The sequence below is a fragment of the Pteropus medius genome, unplaced genomic scaffold, assembly GCF_902729225.1.
Source record: "Pteropus medius unplaced genomic scaffold, Ma_sr-lr_union100, whole genome shotgun sequence".
Lineage (NCBI taxonomy): Eukaryota > Metazoa > Chordata > Mammalia > Chiroptera > Pteropodidae > Pteropus > Pteropus medius.
In genome coordinates, this window is record NW_024349225.1 from 1,584,924 (window position 1) to 1,603,895 (window position 18,972).

Consider the following 18,972-nt stretch of genomic DNA (forward strand, 5'->3'; position numbering starts at 1 on the left):
CTTCTAAAAATGTAAGATGGTGTAATCTTTTTTCTTGTCTTATTATATACTTGTCCTAGTAAATTAATTTATCACTCTCTCACACTTGTGTTCTTCCACAATTTTCAGACTCTATATTAAACATCACTCTATTTTGGCACATCTTAATTCACTTACATTTTAGCATCAGCCTAAGTAATAAAGGCTGAAAAGGGTAATGAAATAGTTTAAAAGAAGCAACAGGCAAGCTTACACAGCTTAGTATGCCTAGCACAAAACCTTCAGGCACAGGTATACTAGTATAAGAATTTATTAGGTAATTTACCGGTACAAAGTGCAAATGATGACATCTGTTTCCCCAATCCCTTGAACTCTCTAGATTCTAAGTTCATTTTTTAGGAAAGCAAAGGGTTAAAAGCTGACAGTTGCTAAATTAAAAAAAAAAAGATAAGCTTTCAAACATGCATATTATCTTGATATCAAAAGGTATAGTCAACCCAAAATTTCATTACTCCACAATATCCCTTTCCATTTAAAATACGGGTAGTGTAGCACTTGAGGTTGTAGACTTGGTTTCAGCGATTAGCTAGATTTAATTGCTTTTTGGCAGGTAAACACAAGGCCCCAACAGAGTTACCAACTCTTCTGACCAAAAAAGGTAGACAAGTAGATAATTAATTTTAGTGGAGCTTTAAAAACCTATGACAAAGTTACATTGACCCTTTGGCCTCTAGTCCATAAAATACTACTTCATTCTACAAGCTAAAGTAGAAAGCAGTTTTATGGATTAACTTTATCAAAGTGAAGCACATGAAAAGGGCCTAAAATCACAATATATTAATCAGGATATAAAAAACTAAATTTTCAGTTTTTCAGGGATGTGAGTTTGTCAAATAATGACCTTTATATAAAGTTATTTGTTAATAAATTCATATAACACAAAAGAGTAATTGATGAATTTTCAGTTTTCTTTCCCCAATACTAAAAGGGGATAATTATACTATCTGTTATTATTTGATGACCATATCTGCTAATTTGAATGTATCATAATATTCTGAAAATTGTGACTAGAAAATAGAAAATCCAAGGACTATAGTTAATACTGTAAGTAAAAACCTCAAAAAAGTGAGAAATTAAACATTTAAAAGTTTACAATTTTTACTAGGCAAATCCTTTTAACCCCACATGCCTTTTTGGCACAGTCATCTGTGTTTTTCTTTTTCTTTTTTTAAATAATGATAGTAAACATTTTAAAACCTTTTAAAGTCCAAGACTATAAAGTAACTACTGCTTTCTACTTTAAGATGAAGCATTAAGAAAATGCTTATTTATAAAAACTTTTATAATTCAGTCTAATACAATATAAAATTACTTAGTAAAAAAATCACATAATTCTTTGATTCCCATGCCTAACAAGGAGGAAATTTTCCCTTCGTGTTTTAAAGTTTTTGATTCGAACACTCATATAGAGACAACTGCAGAATTATTAGACCTGCTCTTAACCACTTTATAAAAAAATATCAGCATCATCTCATCCCGCTGCATCATGATAAAAGAAAAAACATTTTAGAAACAGAACCACTAAAAACAGTTAAAATTACTACTAAAGAGTATTAGGTCTCCAAGTTGGTATCTCCCCACTAGAGTTTTGCTGGCTTTCTCAAATTTCTGAGACAAAACAGAAATATAGCTGCCACTTTGTTCTAAAGACAAGTTTCCTAATAAATTTCTACAGAGTTGGTTCACTAAAATAAAATCTCTTAAAGGCATAACCCCAAGCTCCTCTCTCTTAAGCATTCTGTAATGGGGTGTCTGTCCAGGATGGAAAGAGTGCACTTGCGTAAAGTATTTATTGTGATGACCTATAATTCCCCAACAAAATGCAGGTATATTACATAGCTTGGGATAGTAATAAGATGAATTAAGCAATTTGTACGATTTTAATAAGCATTATCGAGCCCCCTCAGAAACAAACTAAAATGGTTGGTTGGACACTTGTGAATGACCCAATGAATTCTGAGATGAACTAATTACGTCTCAACAAAAATATGGTTCTCACGGCTTTCGGGAAGAGAAATGAGTTGTGGTTGGCAAGAACTCAGATATTTTAGATCCACTGTAAAACTTGCCAAAAACATGAAATTCTTTACTAAGAGGACTAAAGAAGATGCAATATATTTAAAAATCACTGTCAATTTTACTGGGATTTAGAATAAAAAATATATACAAATCTTTTACAATAAACAGCATTTAGATCTCACTTGTCAGGAAAATATTCTTTCATTAAAAAAAAAGAAAATTGTTGTAAACTTGCTGCTTCCGATTAACATAACCTCTTCAGAAACACTACAGCGCAAAAATAAACAACATGCAAACTCTTAAGAACAACTTTACATTCTTTGAAAAAGAATATAAATTGGAAAGAAAAGTACGTATGTAATCAAAGAAGAGTCAGAGCTCAAGTCTGAACTTAGCCAATAAAGGCAGGTGATCTGAAGAGTTGTTTTCATTTGGAAGTCCATTGACAGTCCATAAATCTTGTTCTGTAAGAAGTGACAGTCTACCTAGAAGTTTCAAGCCACCAACCAAAGCAACTTCAGCTCCTGTGTTAAAGAAACACATACCCATTCAGTGAAACTGTATCAACAGGTTTTTGTAAATTAATCATATAAGTCTTTTTTTCTCTAAACAATGATATAGAACTTGAGAACCCTCTGGAAGTCTAATATGAAAGGTTTTGGAATATGATTAAATTTTTACTGAGTAAAAGCTAATTATAATTCTCAACTACACAGCAGTTTCAGATCCTTGTGTTTTTCTATTGCAGATATTTTTTCTAGTTCAAGTTCTGCAAATAATCTTTAGAAGAAAACATCAATGTTATACCTAAGAATGTTTAGAGTAATTTGAGATTGACAACTATGTAAGAAATTCATCCATTAACCATTTGACAGTTGTATAATACCAAAGAGACCCAGCCATAGCTAAGAAGGAAGTTTATAAGGTGACTGAAGCATAAACTAGCATAATTTGGTCCCAGAGTTAGTACCGCAAAAGTAGAGTAAAAGACATACTATACTCTTAATGTTAAAATTAGAGATGCGGGTCCGTGACACACTTCCGCCACCTAGTGAATATTTACGGCACAACAGCTACCAGAATCTTAACTACAAATGCAAAGTAGCATATTTTGTAGAGTCCATCCATCCAGTGGGGAGGAGTAAGCCATTTCCTGAGTATTACTATTAAGATTATCCCTCAGCAGAAAGGAAAGAACAAACAAAAGGAGAAAAAAAAGTAGCTCCCCCGCCCCCCCCAAAAAGGAAGAGAAAATGAAAAAAAACAAAACAGCTGTCCACATTTGGGACTTCCAAAGTTTTGCCTTTCAGATATATGAAACCTCATTTTCTTTTCCACATTAAACCCTTTGGTTAATATTACAAGCCTTACTTTCATTGAATCATTCGAGGGAGTGTTTTATTGTCTTTGCTTTTTGAAAGCTCAGTCATATTACAGACTTGTCTTTCCAGAAAAATCCAATATTCCAGAGTCAACATGACGAAAGTGTCTATTGTTGGCAGTATAAGCAAGGTGCTACAATGAAGGCAGCATGCCTTAGTAAAATTTAAGTACAAACTATTATCATGTTGCTGTCACAAGAAAATAGTAAATTTATGGCAAGCAAAAACCAAAGAGGGCAACATGAAAGACCCAGAACTCAGAAGGTGACTGGAATTGGAGGGTATAGCTGAGGATATATAATTCTTAGGTAATAATTTGCTTTAAGGTGTTTTACTGCCTGCATCTTTTACAGGTGATTAACTGATTTATTCAAATACATTACCGATCTGTCAAATATATTACCAATCCAAAAATATTTTTAACTAGAATCTAGAACTTCACCTAGATGCTGAGCCAACTTTCTCAACTTCAGCCTTGAGGTTTTGTTATTGTTCTCAAGTAGAACTTAAGATTACATGCATTCTTTACCTGGCTGCTCAGCAACATCTTCCTTTTCAGCAGAATAGAAAATATAATCCACGGTTATGGCACTTCGGGAATGACAGGTGGTCACTTCTGGAATTCCAGTGTCAGGAAAATAATGTGAATAAACAGACGACAAGCTGAAATGGTGCTGTAAATTTGAAGATAACCTAAATTGAAAAGAAAAAGTACTTGGCATCCAAGTTTTTCATGATTTATAATCCCTGCTATTAAAGTACTTTTTCATTTAATTTCCAGACAAAGCCAGACATTAGGAGGACAAGCATTATTTAAATAGACGATACAACAATCTGGCATTCATTTATTCATGCAGTGATATCCTTAACCCATTAACAAGGCTGCGAAACATGGGGGGGAGGGGGAAAGCTCAATAATTAACATACTATGATTTTTATTAATTATAACATATTTGATAGCCTCCATTTACTAATAAAAGTATTCTAAATTTACAAGCATACCTTGTTTTAGTGCAGTTTTATTGTGCTTTGCAAATGTGATTTTTACTCATTGAAGGTTTGTAACATCCCTGGATTGAGCAAATCCATCAGCGCCATTTTTCCAACAGCATTTGCTCACTTCGTATCTCTTGTCACATTTTGGTAATTCTCACAATATTTCAAATGTTTTCATTAGTATATCTGTTAGGGTGATCTGTGGTCCGCGGTCTGTGATGTTACTATTGCAATGGTTTTGGGGTGCCGTGAACCGTGCCCGTGAGATGGCCAGCTTAATAAATGTGTGTGTTCTGACTGCTCCACCACCCGTCCATTCCGTCTCCCTCTCCTCGGACCTCCCTATTCTGAGACACAACAACATTGAAATTAGGACAATTAATTACCCCAAAATGGGTAATTCAAATGAAAGAAAGAATCGCACGTCTCTCACTTTAAATCAAAAGCTAGAAATGATTAATGAGGAAGGCATGTCGAAAGCCGAGACAGGCTGAAAGCTAGGCCTCTGGGGCCAATTAGCCAAGTTGTGACTGCAAAGGAGAAATTCTTGAAGGAAATTAAAAGTGCTCCTCCAGTGAACACAGGAATAAGAAAGCTAAACAGCCTTGCTGCTGATATGCAGAGTTTTAGTGGTCTGGATTAGAAGATCAAACTGGCTACAACATTCCCTTCAGCCAAAGCCTATCAAGGCTGAGAGGAGTGAGGAAGCTGCAGAAGAAACGTTTGAAACTGGCAGAAGTTGGTTCATGAGGTTCAAGGAAAAAAGCCATTTCTACAACATAAAAATGCAAGGTGAAGCAACGACAGTGCTGATGTAGAAGCTGCAGCAAGTTATCCAGGATAATCTAGCTAAGGAAATAAAGGTGGCTACACTAAACAACAGATTTGCACTGTAAACACAACAGCCTTCTATTAGAAAAAGATGCCACCTAGGACTTTCAGAACTAGAGAAAAGAAGTCAATGCCTGGCTTCAAAGGACAGGTTGACTCTCTTGTTAAGACGTTAATGCAGCTGGTGACTTTAAGTTGAAGCCAGTGCTCATTTAGCATTCTAAAAATTCTATGGCCCTTAAGAATTATGCTAAATCTACTGTGCCTATGCTCTATAAATGGAACAACAAAGCCTGGATGACAGCACATCTGTTTACATTGTTTATAAAATATTTTACGCCCACTGTTGTGACTTAATGCTCAGAAGATTCCTTTAGAAATATTACTGCTATTGACAATGTATCTGATCACGCAAGAGCTTTGATGGAGATATACAATGATTCATGTTTTCGTGCCTGCTAACAGCATCCATTTTTCAGCCCATGAATCAAAGAGCAACTCCAATTTTCAAGTCTTATCATTTAAGAATACAATTCCTAAGGCTATGGCAGCTACAGGCAGTGACTCCTCTAATCGATCTGTTGAAAGTAAATTCAAAACCTTCTGAAAGGATTCGCCATTCTAGATGTCATTGAGAATATCTGTGATTCATGGAAAGAGATCAAAAATTAACATTAACAGGAGTTTGGAAAAAGCTGACTCTAGCCCTCATGGATGACTTTCAGTGGTTCAAGACTTCAGAGAGGATGTAACTGCAAGATTTAACTGGTGGAAATAGCAAGAGAACTAGAATTAGAAGTAGAGCCTGATGATGTGACTGAATTGCTGCCATCTCAGGATAAAACTTGAATGGATGGGGAGTTGCTTCTTATGGATAAGCAAAGAAAGTGGTTTCTTTCTTCTTCTTGTGTTTTTTTTTTTAAAATTAGAGTTGATATGAGCCAAAGTGACAAGAAAGTTGTTTCTTGAGATGGAATCTACTCCTGGTAAAGATGCTACAAAGACTGTTGAATGACAGAAAAGGGCTTAAAATATTACATCATCTTAGCTGATAAAGCAACAGAAGGGTTTGAGAGGGCTGATTCTAATTTTGAAAGAAGTTCTAATGTGGGTAAAATGCTATCAAACAGCATTGCATGCTGCAGAGAAACTGTTCATGAAAAGAGTCCGTTGATGCAGAAAACTTCACTGTTGTCTTATTTTAAGAAATTGCCACAGACACTTCAACCTTCAACAACCACCACCCTGATCAGTCAGCAGCCATCAACAAGGAGGCAACACTTTCCACCAGAAAAAAGATTAGGACTCGTGAAGGCTCAGAAAATGATTAGCATTTTTTAGCAATAAAGTATTTTTTAAGTAAGGTATGTACTTTTTTTTTTTAAGACGTAATACTATTGCACATTTCAGAGACTACAGTATAGTATAAACACAACTTTATATTTTGGTTTCCCAAAATATTCATTACTCACTTTACTGCGGTATTCTCGTTATTGCAGTGATCTGGAACAAAACCTGCAACATTTGTTAGGTATGCCTGTATAGTTTTTGTTGTTTTCAAGAAAGAAAAAGTGGCCCTTAGGAATCCTATTTAGAATCCACCAGACTTTTGATGTCAGAGGGGCCAAATTTTTCTATGATTATTCTTGCTATGATATATGAGATAATTTTGTACTGCATCTTAAAATAGCTTCTATAATGGTTTACATTTACCCCCTACCACAAATACATGTGATGTTACAGGTAAAGGGTTTAAAAATCATTTCCTACTAACATTTCATCAATTTTAAGGATCTTTTATGTCATGAAAGATAACAAAATTAAAAAAAAATTTTTTTGACTCATTCAACATTTACCAAACACCTACTAAGTTCCAGGCACTATGTTAGCTGAGGATCCACAGATGTTGCCCTGGTTTTAAAGAGCTCCTATGTCAATGAACAAAGGTAACTGCTTCAAAATGTCTTTACTTCCAAGTTTTAGCAACTTTTTATTTCTAAGGACTTATATTTACGATATTATTAAATGTAAAATAGGCTTCTTGCAAACTATTATCTTACTACTAACTTTTCAGTTTATAGATTTAAACTGCATATAAGCATACTGTATTTACATATAGATACTTAAAGTATCTTGTCTTATACTCCGTTTTGTTATAATCTTAGAATTACTCAAAACTAAGTTTGTTAGTAAGATTAGCTTTTTTATTAATCTTACTCAGGGAAGTTTTAACTATTTGAAAGGTTTAATCAAATTTTAAAATACTTATAAAAATTCAAAAAATTTCACTAGATTGTTATATACGAAAGAATAATTTCTCATAACAAAGTATAGAAAATAACGTAAGACTGAAAAGAAAGCAGATAATATAAGTGAGAGATGATTCTAATTTGGTCCCTAAATTTAAATGTTTTAAAATCGAAACTGTAAAAGAGCCACAATATAAAACAATTAAGACATTTAAAGAATCTCTCAAAGAGACAAGATTTAAGTCTCCAATCTATTGTATTAACATACATCTGTTTTCAACCACAGCCTCAAACATTTGTGCTTCTCTAATAATAAGGAATCCAGGGATCTTCATCCCTCTACCTCTGATGACCTTTTCTTGTGGTTTAAGAGATAAAGGTAAATAATTATCTTTTCTACTGACATATTCTCTTTTAGATTAATTCTCTTATAGATTGTTTTGAGATCCAAGAAGTCAAAGGATCCTCTTGAAATCTGAAAAACATTTTTCTGTGATCTTGACTTTTGTTTAAATATGTAATGGCAATAAATTTCAAAGAGTACTAACTAGCTGGTCCAGGCTCATGGACAAGCTGTTTTCTTTAAATAACACTGCTTAAGTACACACTATATGTCAAATATCAAACTTTACATGCTTTGTCTCATTTAATTCTCACAACAACTTAAATTAGAGGTAAGGAAACTGAACCTCAGGGATGTTACGTTTCTTGCTCAAAGTCACAAAACTAAAAAGCAGCAAAGTCAGATTGGAACTGATGTCTATTTGACTTAAGAGCCAGCATTCTTCAGCAGCACAGAATATCATCTTCATTTTTTATCCAAGTGATTTTTGAGAAATGATCAACAAAAGTCAACAAAAGTTTACTGCTGCTTTCCAGAACTCACTTTTCAGCTGTCTCTAGGACCTCTGTCTTGTCCAGCTGTGTTTGTGTCAGATCACTGTCTGTAAGAACAAAGAGAAACATTTTAGTATTATCACTATACTGTTTTGTTCCAGTTTGCCTTAGCACGGTCCTCTTACTCTAGGAAAAGTATTTAAGACACATCTATTTCAGATAGATACCTAGTTAAATGTTCCATCTAGAATCTATTTCGATGAGCTCCAGAACTAGCAAACGTAAAATGCAAACATTTCCAAAGTAACATGCAAGTAATTCATGCAAAGATAATTTTGGAAGTTCAACTTATAAAAGGTAAATTTAGAGCTCTTTAAAAAAAGGAATGAGCAATCAACTGTTTTTACATATGAATATTCATTCCTGAGATGTTATTCCTTTAAAAATTTAGTTTTATGTCTCCAGAGGGAAATTTATCAAGAAGACTGCCAAAATGTACTGCGAACACTTACCTGTCTTTTCTACTTTTGGTACCTGCTGTACCTCATACACACAGTTCTGTGAGATACCTAGGTTTGGGGGCCAAATTGGAATAGATAAAATTCTTTGTCCCCGTGAAGACTGTTCCTGGCCAGATACCTAAACAAAATTTCAACAGGTATCTTAAGTGAATAGATTTAAAATAGTTTATATATTGAAAAGTTTATGTCTTAACTAAAAGGGAATCTAAGAATGGTAGATATTATCCTTTATTCATTATATTAAGTGATTGTTTATGAAATCTTGTTCCAATACAGTCCCGAAAGCACTTTTTACATGAAGATGGCAATCTTTTCCTGTACTTGTTTTCATCTAATTTGGACATCTCAATGATCTAGAGCTTTGAACTAAGGCTTCCCTCCTTTTTTGCAACCTGCAATATAGTTCCAATTATAGAAAATACTAAGATGAACTCTTATGAAATTTTAAACTATCACTCAAAACTCAGTGCTGAAAAACTCATTTTGGTTAAATATGCTTAGATGATCTAAAGTAAACAGAAGAGAGCACAAATAAAAACACGGGATAAATTATAGTCAGCTAAGGAATTAAAATATTTATCATTATGTAAAGGAAAATTACATAATAAAGAAAAATGAAATTACTGTTTTGCCAATTGTATTGCCCTGTGGCCAGCATACAAAATTCTGTTCTGCCACCTTGTGAATAGTTCCTTATTTATGAAGTATTCATGTCTGTCAACATTTTTCTTTTTTTTCTTCTCCCCCCTTTTGGGTTTTTTGCTGCCTGCCAATTCCTCCAAGCAGAATGTTGCCACAAATAGATGGAAAAGATGAAATTTAACCAAGTGAATATAATTACTTATTGGTAGTTGCGGGAAATCATCACAGTTTGGTGAAGTGAGCGTACTGGACCATTGAGGTTTTCAAAGAGCCCTGTGACAACTATCTTCACGTTACAGTGAACAGAGGACTAGTCTGCCTCCTAACAGTGATGAAGTGAGCACTTACCTTTCCTATGGCCAGTCCTTCATAATTCAATTTTCCTTCCTTTATGAAACTATAGAGCGGAGAACCAGGAACAGAATTAAAGTCACCACACATAACAATAGGGCAGAAGCTGCCATCTTTCTGATGAGCAACACTGGAAATCTCTGCTAGAAGCATTGCCAATTGGGTCAGCTTAATATCACCTCGCCTTGGATTATACAACAGATGTGTGTTAGCTATACAGATTGCAGGAGAGGCACCACTTGCAATTTTGGGCTGCAAGAGTAACACTAATCCAACATTATCTCTGTCTAACAGAGGAACATCAGGGCGGTAGAATTCCACTGGATTCACTGATAAGAGTGAAAATTTGGAATGTTTGAAGCAAATGGCACAGCCATCAGGTTTCCTTCCTGTCCGAATCTTGTATTCACAGTGATAACCTATAAAAAAGAAAGAAATTTAAAACAAGGGACTGTTTTATGCACACACACACACACACACACACACACCAAAACATAGCTCTCCTAGTACTTTAAAAATGTTTACCAAAGTGTATTCTGTAAAACATTAGTAATTCAGGATATTAATAAGTGTTGGAATCAAAAATAGTTTAGGACTAATAGAGTTTACTGGTTCTCTTTACTGGCAGACTTGTCTTAAACATGTTAATGTGCATTATCATGCTCTCATTTCTATCCTAGTCAGTCAGTCACGACAAAGACAATAAGGCCTTATAATAATCCAACCGCCACCTATCTCTGACCTTTTTGCCTCCAACTCATCCCCCACCGCCCTTCTTGCTCCACTCCACACACAGGGGCCTCCTCACCTGCCTTAAGCAACTCCAATCCCAGGGCCTTTCCCTTGCTATTTCCAGTCTGGAATGCTATAGGCACGGCTTGTTCATTCGCCTCCTTCAAGTCTTTGTTCAAATCTCACCCTCTCTGATCATTTTGTATAAAACTGAAAACTGACCCATTCCATTTTCCTGCTTTTCTCTAGAAAACTAACATTACCAAATGAACCATTTACTTATTTATTTGGCTTATGGTCAGTCTTCTTCACTAGAATGTATGCTCCACAAGGCAGAGACTTTTTATCTGTTTTGCTCATCGCTGAATCTCCACTGCCTAGGACATTGCATGGTGTATGGTAGGCACTCAAAAAATATTTGCTGAATGAATGAATGCAAAGTAGGTAGCATCTCACAAACAGATAATCTGTTTCTAGAAGTGTTCTTTCATTCAAAGAGGTTTTTAGCTTCTATCCATTAACACTGGTAGGCACTTGTGCTACAATGACCTAGACAGAATTGTCCCTGATCTCATGGAGCCCAGGATTTTAAGGGTCTACTGATGGGCAGAGCCAACTCCTGGAAAGGAAGCTATTAAGAGATTCTTAAACACCTTTCCCTTTGAGTTAAAATTATATATCCACACAAAAGTTCCTACTTGAAATACCTCAATCTTTTCTTGACCTTTTAAAATCAACATTAAGTTTTTCAAAATTAAGATTTTTGGCTCAAATACACCACACATATTTGTTAGTAAGTTATGCTTTAATAGCACACCAATCTTCTAAAGTAAATTGGCTAAAATAAAAGTTATTTTGTACCCAGTGATTCCAAACTTGGCCTGATCTCTGTTCCATAATGATCTTCTTGAACTTCTTGCAAACAAAGTACCTTGGAAGAAAAATATGGCATGAATTAAAACAAAGAGATACAAATATGAATCTTACAGTGTTTCTATCTTTAAAATCTTTAAAAACAGGCTTCTAAAATTCTAAAAGCCTGATGAAAATTGAAGTGAAATATAAATCCTTTTTTCTTGTAACTTATAGATCTATCAAATTAATGTTTCCAAATCTGATCATCCCTCAAACCCTGGCCCTTTATCAGAAGAAATTCTCTTACTATCTAAAACTGTGAACCATTTAGTTCACAAACGAATACAACTTTCTCTTGTATGAAGAATTTTGATGATATTTTGCACTTACATCTGCATCAAAGTGTTTAATTTCTTTCAGAATATTAGGAAACCTAAAACTCCAGTGTAATACTGGCCGCCGGCAGTGTCTATAGAGGTGTGAATTATCTTCCAATAAATTTTGTGAAAGTATATTATAGGACATCACTGAAAAGTCAAACTTGTTCTCACTGTCTTCACATTTGGAGTCAATATTTTTGTCTCCTAGGATCTTCGTTTTTTCTTTATTATGGTTACACAGATATTCCCAATGCCTTTTTATTGTGCCTGTTAAAACATATTGGATAAAATACAAAGAATTAATAAAAAACAGACCATATATTTTCCTGTACATAAGTATTTTCTTGCCTTTTAAAAATTCCCATGGGCAATGAACAAAATCTTTTTCCCTGGGAAATGGATATGTAGCATTGAATAACAAGTAGTTGTCATCGAATTGATTAAAAGGCAGTAAAATGATATATTGACCGACCAAGAAGTATACAACAGACTTAAAGGGACCTAGCAAGTCATTCTGGAGTCTGAGAATGAGTGTTAATAAAATAAAGACTATACAGGGGTCATGGTTTCTCACTTGTTTATGGTTAAGAAGTGGCTCTGCCATACAGAAATGCTTAGCAACTTTATAACCATAATATGTTTGTATATCACAATTGGCTTTTCAATAAGATAATTTCACATATTTTTATCCCTTATTAGTAAGATAAGGTCAAGTGATAAACAAGTTTCAGAAACAACTCATCTGAGAATTTTGCTTTGCAAGTGATAAACAAGTTTCAGAAACAACTCATCTGAGAATTTTGCTTTAGACATGAATGAAGGGTGTGTAAAGGCAATGCATGGAACAGTATTTAGTGTCTAGAACACTAAAGTGGAAAATGCAAACAAAATGAACAAAAGAAATCTTTTTAACGCACATCAAAGCAAAAGTTAAATGGAACATGGTTACAGAATACTGGTAAATAGTAGTGGCTGGTTGACATAGCATGTAACAACCAGGAATGTGTGATGGTTTATGATCTGCAAAGACATCATGTACCCTGAAAAAGTGAAGAAAAGATAATTGGAAAGCGTGATATTTTGCAATTATAGGCAGTCCTCAACTTAGAAATGATCACTGTATGTGTGTATATATACACACACACAGACACATACATGTCTATTTCACCATTGATATTGCCTCTGTCACTTGACCATTAAAGAGCATACTCATACTGCCATGGAAGTCATAGAGAATAATGTGGAACTTTTATAGAATCCATGAGTTCAAACAGAAGAGAAAATAAGAAATGAGAAGAACTTGGAAAAATAGACTTGAAGATGGACTCCTAAGCATAACTAGATTATATGAAGAAAAAAACAAAAATCTCAGCCCTTTCCCTGCATGAAGGCTTTCACTTCACTGGACTACAATGCCTAAACTTCCACCAACTAAAAAGTAAATTGAGGAAAAACATTCTATACACAAGAGAAAATAAGACTAAAACAAAATACACCAGTATTTTTAAGAGTAGTTATCTCTGAAGAGTAGGACTGTGGAAGATTCTCCCATATCCTATACAATGATGATAAATTTATAATCAGAATACCAATACACTCTATAAAAATGCCAATGAAATAAAATTTAAAAATACTCTATACTCAATGAGTTTAATCAGATTGCTTCCCTCAAAATCTAAATGGTGATATACGCTGCATTGAGGGAACAGAAATTTTGATCAAAGGACAGATGAGGAGATTAAGTTTTATGAACAGTGAGGTCTGAATGGAACAAGGGAGTTGGAGACTTATGATACCAGAAAGGTACTCAGAGCCTGAGAAGGGTAAAGAAAAAACAAAGGTGTAAGGAGAGAAAAGTGAGCCAAACAAAAGCCTTCAACTATTACAGCATTTAGCTTAGAGCTTGTCCTATGCCCAAGAAAGGGAAGGAAATTATCCCCTTCCTTTCCTTCACTGAATATGGAGAATCCTAACCCCGAAGGCCCAGAACTAAGGCTAATTGTACTAGCTCTGCAGAGCTACTCTGAGTTTTATAACAGAATTTCTATGGGGAAAACAGAACTAATGATCAACAACTGATTCTCAAGAACTGATAATCTAAAACACAACTCATTCATAAATTGGGGAGTGCCTATGATGTTTTTAGCCACAAATCATAAAGTCTTCATATGCATACAAGATGGAAAGTCATGCAAACAAGATGTAAGCTATCACTATAAAGTTACAGCATTACCCTGATATCGCCACCACATTCAAATATGAAAGGTGAAAGTGGAGAAAACCCATTCATATTTTCTCATAAAATATGTGTATGTAAAGGCATACAAATACATTGAGATTTTTATAGTCCTGGCAATTAAGCGTTTGTAAGCCAATTTGTTTGGCAATTCATTTTCTAAATGACAGAGACCATCAGATTATCTAATTAATACAGTGGATTTTAAACTTCTAGAGCTTGTTCAACCTTCAGCATTACTTTTCAGGTCATGAACATCAAATCCTGGTATGCTGGGACTGGCGCTCAAATGATGGGGTAAACACATTTATCTCGACCACATTTGCTTTGAAGAAACATAAAGAAATGTGTCTGAATGCTAGAGGTCCATGGAAGACAATTTGAAAACTATTGATGGAGTAAACAGTTTTTGGCCTTCATATACTTCACAACATAAATTCACACTACAAAAGCTTATTTATATACCTTCCATGTCAGGAGGAACAAGGTGATCACAGCAGAGAAGACAGATGAATCAAAGAAAGTAAGCAATAGGCCTGATCAGGTTTTTAGGGTGCCTAATTAAAAAGTCATAACTGTGTCACATAAATCCTTCAACTACCACTTTAAAGTGATAGGCAAGTTAGCAATGCTGTTCTCTTGATTGAAAAGTATTAGTGAAATATCAGAAGTCACAGATATGGCTTAACGAAGAGCATTTTCCTTATTCACAATACCTAGGAAGAATGGACACATAGAGTCAGGTTGCAATCCAAGATTATCAGTGTGTAAATGTAATTCCCCATCCATTAAAGGGAAAACAACACCACCACGATTTTCTGAGTACCCACTATGAAGCCAACAGTGTGCTGGGCACTTTGAATCTCATTTCATCTTTGACAAGCTTTCAAAGTAGACACTGTTTCACACTAGGATACCAAGGAGCAGAGAGGTTCAGTAACCTGTCCAAGTTCACAAAATTAGTGGAGCAGAATAGGAAGAAGGAGAGGTTCCTAAGCCCATGCTTATGTCACTATGTCACAGCTCCACCTGAGAACTACCAGATCTACAAAAGGCTAAACAAGTGTGCTGACCTGATGAACAATGAGTATGTGAATGAAAAGCACTCATGTCATCATATAGCCCTAGATTTAGATTACGGATTCTTCTTAGGAACCTAATTTTAATGCCTCTAAATACAACTTTCAATTCATTCAAACAATATTTGTTTATAAACACAAGCTGTGCTCAAGTACCAAAGAGATTTTTCACTTTTCGGTGCTTGGAATTCCTACTTAAAAGAGCAGTAGTGAATATTCTAGCTCTAACGTCCAAGTGAGGCTCACTGTGAATATTTTCTCTTGACAAACTTATGTCTGCTCCCTACACTATAGCACCCACACAATTTCTAATATCTTCAGAGGAATTATCTTCACTGAAAATCATAGCTCAGTAAGAAAGACAAATTCCAAATTCTACGTAGACAATTCATGTACAGTGGGAAGGGGCTAGGACTGGCAGCACAGAGGAAACCTAGTGAACTGTTTAAATATGAGAAAAATAGAAATAATCAGCGTATTTAGAAAAAACTGTTTCTCAAAGTTGAATAAGATGTAGCACCCTTTTTAAAAAATTAAAACTTCCCACACTCTCAAGATTATATCTCTAGATCCCTGTATGAGAAATACAGATTTAATAAGCTAAAATCTTATTCTGTAAAATATATTTCATTTATGATTGTTTTTATTTTAAAGTCCTTTGTCTTATTTTTAAAAGTTAGCATTAAAGAAGTTAACATTAAAAATGAAAACACAAAATTCAATTTTTTAAATAGCTCTGTGGACTCCCAGTAATATATCCACCAATTTCTAAGGTGTCTAAGGACCTTTGTTTCAAAAATAGTGGATTTGAAAATTACTCTTAAACTTAATGTTTTAATCTAGTCCTCCATTCTTTTCTACCTTATTCTACATGCAGAGTCACTTCTATTTTTACTGCCAGATATACGCGATTAAAGATAAAAATACAAACTTATTAAAAAAAAATAATTTCCTTTTCCTAACAGAAAACTAACTACTGGCTGAAAACAAACATCGAATGCCTCTAAAACCTGCAGGAGGTTTTCTTGAGGATTAAATGTGAAAGTTTCAATTAGTCTATGGCTTATGTCTACCTCTGCACCAAGATAAATATCACCTTTACCTTGGTGTTTTCTTCGTTTTGATGAAGGCTCATCTCCCTCAGAGTTCATGATGTAACTAGAGAGATGAATCAAAGATGTCTGGCTCAAGTTGTCAGGTCTCCAGTTCCAGTACTGAAACTGAGTTCCAGACTCAAACAAACAAGGTGGTCTCCAATTTAGTGAAAAATGCCTACTACTGAAGTACGGGTAAGGAGCACGAGAATAATGTCCAGGCCACCTCATGCAACTAGAAATATGTCTGTTCCAGCAACACCTTTGCAGATTCTCCCACGGTGTAGTCCAATCTCTGCCCAGACTCTTCTGGTGATGGGGTAACATGGGGTATCTAAAAGAAATAAATACACTCCTTGAGGCACCACTTTTTGTTCAGCTATCGCACATGAAATCTAAATGTTTCCTCGAGGGAAGACAATGTCTATTATATAAAATCTGACTTCTAAATCTGTGGAGGACGGAGAGAAAGCAGCCATGATTTAACTATGAGCAGCATATCTCAATACTCTCCCTGAACAACTATAAATGGTATTCTAAACAATTAACTTAGAATCCACCAGGCTCCCGAAACACCACATACGCTTTAAAAAGTCCACAGTTCAACTGAGAGATGAGTTGACCATCAAACTGGTATTCAGAATAGCTCTCTAGCATCTAATAAAACTCTGGACAAATAAAATCCACAGCAAGTTAATACTCAAATCAAATATGGAACACGTACGCTGATTACAATTAAAGTGAATCTCTCCTCCAACTTGGGTTTGGAATAAAAACACATTTCTGAACAGTTCTTTTTATACCAAGGTTATATTTTCCAAACACTGGTATAACTAAGAAAACAAAAGCCTATCACAACTTCTCAAAACTACCTCTCTTGATAATCAGCAGGTGGTTAATTTATTTTTCCATCTTTTTTTAAAAAGCATGCTTCTCCTAGAGGGAAATGAAAGAGGATAGATTACTTGCTAGGAATTCACCAACACTCCAAGCCCAACAGCACCAATTTAACCTATCATCCAAAATATCTTCAAACTTGTGTTATTATGTTGAACAGATGTTGCTCTCAAGATGTCTTAAGCACCATCTTCTTCTTATACTACTCTGGCAAAATGTTAAGATTGAGAAGGACTTCTATCATTTCCTCCAGAATTCAATAAAGGTACATTTCAAGATAGTGTCAATAATATCTACTATTTCTATCACCAAAGGTAATACTGTATACTGTATTTTGTTATTTGACTTTTACATGTTCTTTTCAACAATGTTTAAATTTTATTATTTATTTTTGTAGTTTATGCATTTTCCAATGGATCTCTAAATTCAACTAATTGTAAATCTTTAAAGGCATGACATGGGCAGACTATCCTGCTCTGTGACAATTCCGAAAGCCATAGAAATTTGGGCACTTGCTCCATACATTTTCTATCCCAGTGAGGTGCTGTATGAAAGTATAATACTTGTACTACGAAACTTCTCTATATTTGCAGTTATTTATACAGATTTTTTTTTTTCTCTTAAGATGATGAGCTCCTTCAAGGCCAGAACTTTCTTAATCTTTTTAATCCCAGTTTCTTCCCAATTGCCTAGCACAATGCCTGGCACACAGCTGGTACTCAGGAAAACATTGAACTGAACTGTCATCAAGTCCCAGGGCTATAGGAGTTAAAACCAGACCCCCATAGCTTATGTAATATAGTGCTGTGCTTCCCATGTGTGGTACACCAGTCGGTTTCATATGGTACACAAACTTTTTTATATTTAACATCTAAGTGTTTATTTTAAAATGTATTAGGGAAAATAAAACAATCAGTACATCAAACCCAAGATTTCGCAGATAACAGTTTAGGGCGAAGCTAATGCAGGCAGCACCTACTGAAGTGCCTTTTTTAAAGTGAGTCAATTTCAAGAAAAATATCCAGTAAACAATACAGGTGTGAACGAGAATTTGGTAGTAATAAAGGCTGGTATACAAGTGACTAAAGTTTGAGAGACACTAACACACCAACAAATCCCTGGGCGTGTGAGTAGTGCGCGCGCCTCCCTCGGGGTCAGGACGCCCCGGGACCTACTGCGACAAGCGGCCTCCCGCGTACGGTCAGCTCCCGGAAGGTGCTGCAGAGCCTGGGAAGGAGGCGGGGGACCCGAAGGCTCGGGCGGGCTTGGAGGTGGAGAAGGGGGAAGTGGGCCGGGGATCTAAGGCCAAGCCTGGACGGGAGGGAATCAGCCTGGCCAGTGGCGGATGCGCTCGACGCCGGGCCCCGGGCCCAGTCGGCCAAACGTCCGGTCGGCTACGTGCCGATCTCCTTATCTCTCGGGATCTCAGGGTGCTCGATCGGCCGCACTACCGCCCGGACCCCTCTTCCTGCTCTTTCGTCCCCCAGCCCACCCCGCCCCGCCCCGGTTCTCTCGGGCCGCCCGCCCCCGCCCCTAGCCGCGCCTCCCTCGTCCATCCCGCCACCTAGCCCTACTGACCGGCCTCTCCCCACTACACAGCGGCCGTAGCCCCTCCTCACACAGCGCCACGCTTCCATCTTGTGGTTGTCCAGGTTTCAGGCCCCAGGCTTAACCTCAACCTTTATAACCGATTTAGCGGCCGAAAGCTCTAGGGACTCTCCATTACTACACCTCGGGCCTCCCGGCCGTGCTGCAAAGCATGCTGGGAGATTCAGCCTCGCTTGCGGCCAAGTCCCCATCTTGCGCCGCGAAAGTCACTGAATTGCCTCTAC

General features: G+C 36.0%; 1 protein-coding gene across 6 annotated transcripts; it reads right to left on the reverse strand.

The window, feature by feature from the left end:
* Positions 1-271: 271 nt before the first annotated feature.
* On the reverse strand, positions 272-18,935 carry ANGEL2 (angel homolog 2). 6 transcript variants are annotated; one of them, XM_039881183.1, is made up of 9 exons: positions 18,316-18,616; positions 16,252-16,577; positions 11,845-12,101; positions 11,461-11,530; positions 9,865-10,286; positions 8,866-8,992; positions 8,403-8,460; positions 3,970-4,133; positions 272-2,582 (listed from the first exon to the last, which is right to left on the reverse strand). In XM_039881183.1, exons 2-9 carry the CDS (start codon positions 16,568-16,570, stop codon positions 2,431-2,433), a joined length of 1,569 nt encoding a protein of 522 aa, XP_039737117.1. In that variant the 5' UTR covers positions 16,571-16,577; positions 18,316-18,616; the 3' UTR covers positions 272-2,430. The 6 variants fall into 6 exon arrangements, with proteins under 6 accessions (XP_039737117.1, XP_039737116.1, XP_039737120.1 ...); XM_039881182.1 differs by having other exon boundaries at positions 18,249-18,616; XM_039881181.1 differs by lacking the exon at positions 18,316-18,616 and adding an exon at positions 18,719-18,935 and having other exon boundaries at positions 274-2,582.
* Between the last annotated feature and the right edge of the window lie 37 nt (positions 18,936-18,972).

Excerpts from the sequence above, each read along its gene's own strand:
- ANGEL2 (XM_039881181.1), bottom strand. The coding sequence starts at position 18,777 with ATGGAAGCGTGGCGCTGTGTGAGGAGGGGCTACGGCCGCTGTGTAGTG. Across the intron at positions 10,287-11,460 it reads GCCAAGTTTGGAATCACTGG|GTTATCACTGTGAATACAAG; the intron begins GTACAAAATAAC and ends TCTTTTTTATAG. Across the intron at positions 8,461-8,865 it reads ACCAAAAGTAGAAAAGACAG|ACAGTGATCTGACACAAACA; the intron begins GTAAGTGTTCGC and ends TTGTTCTTACAG.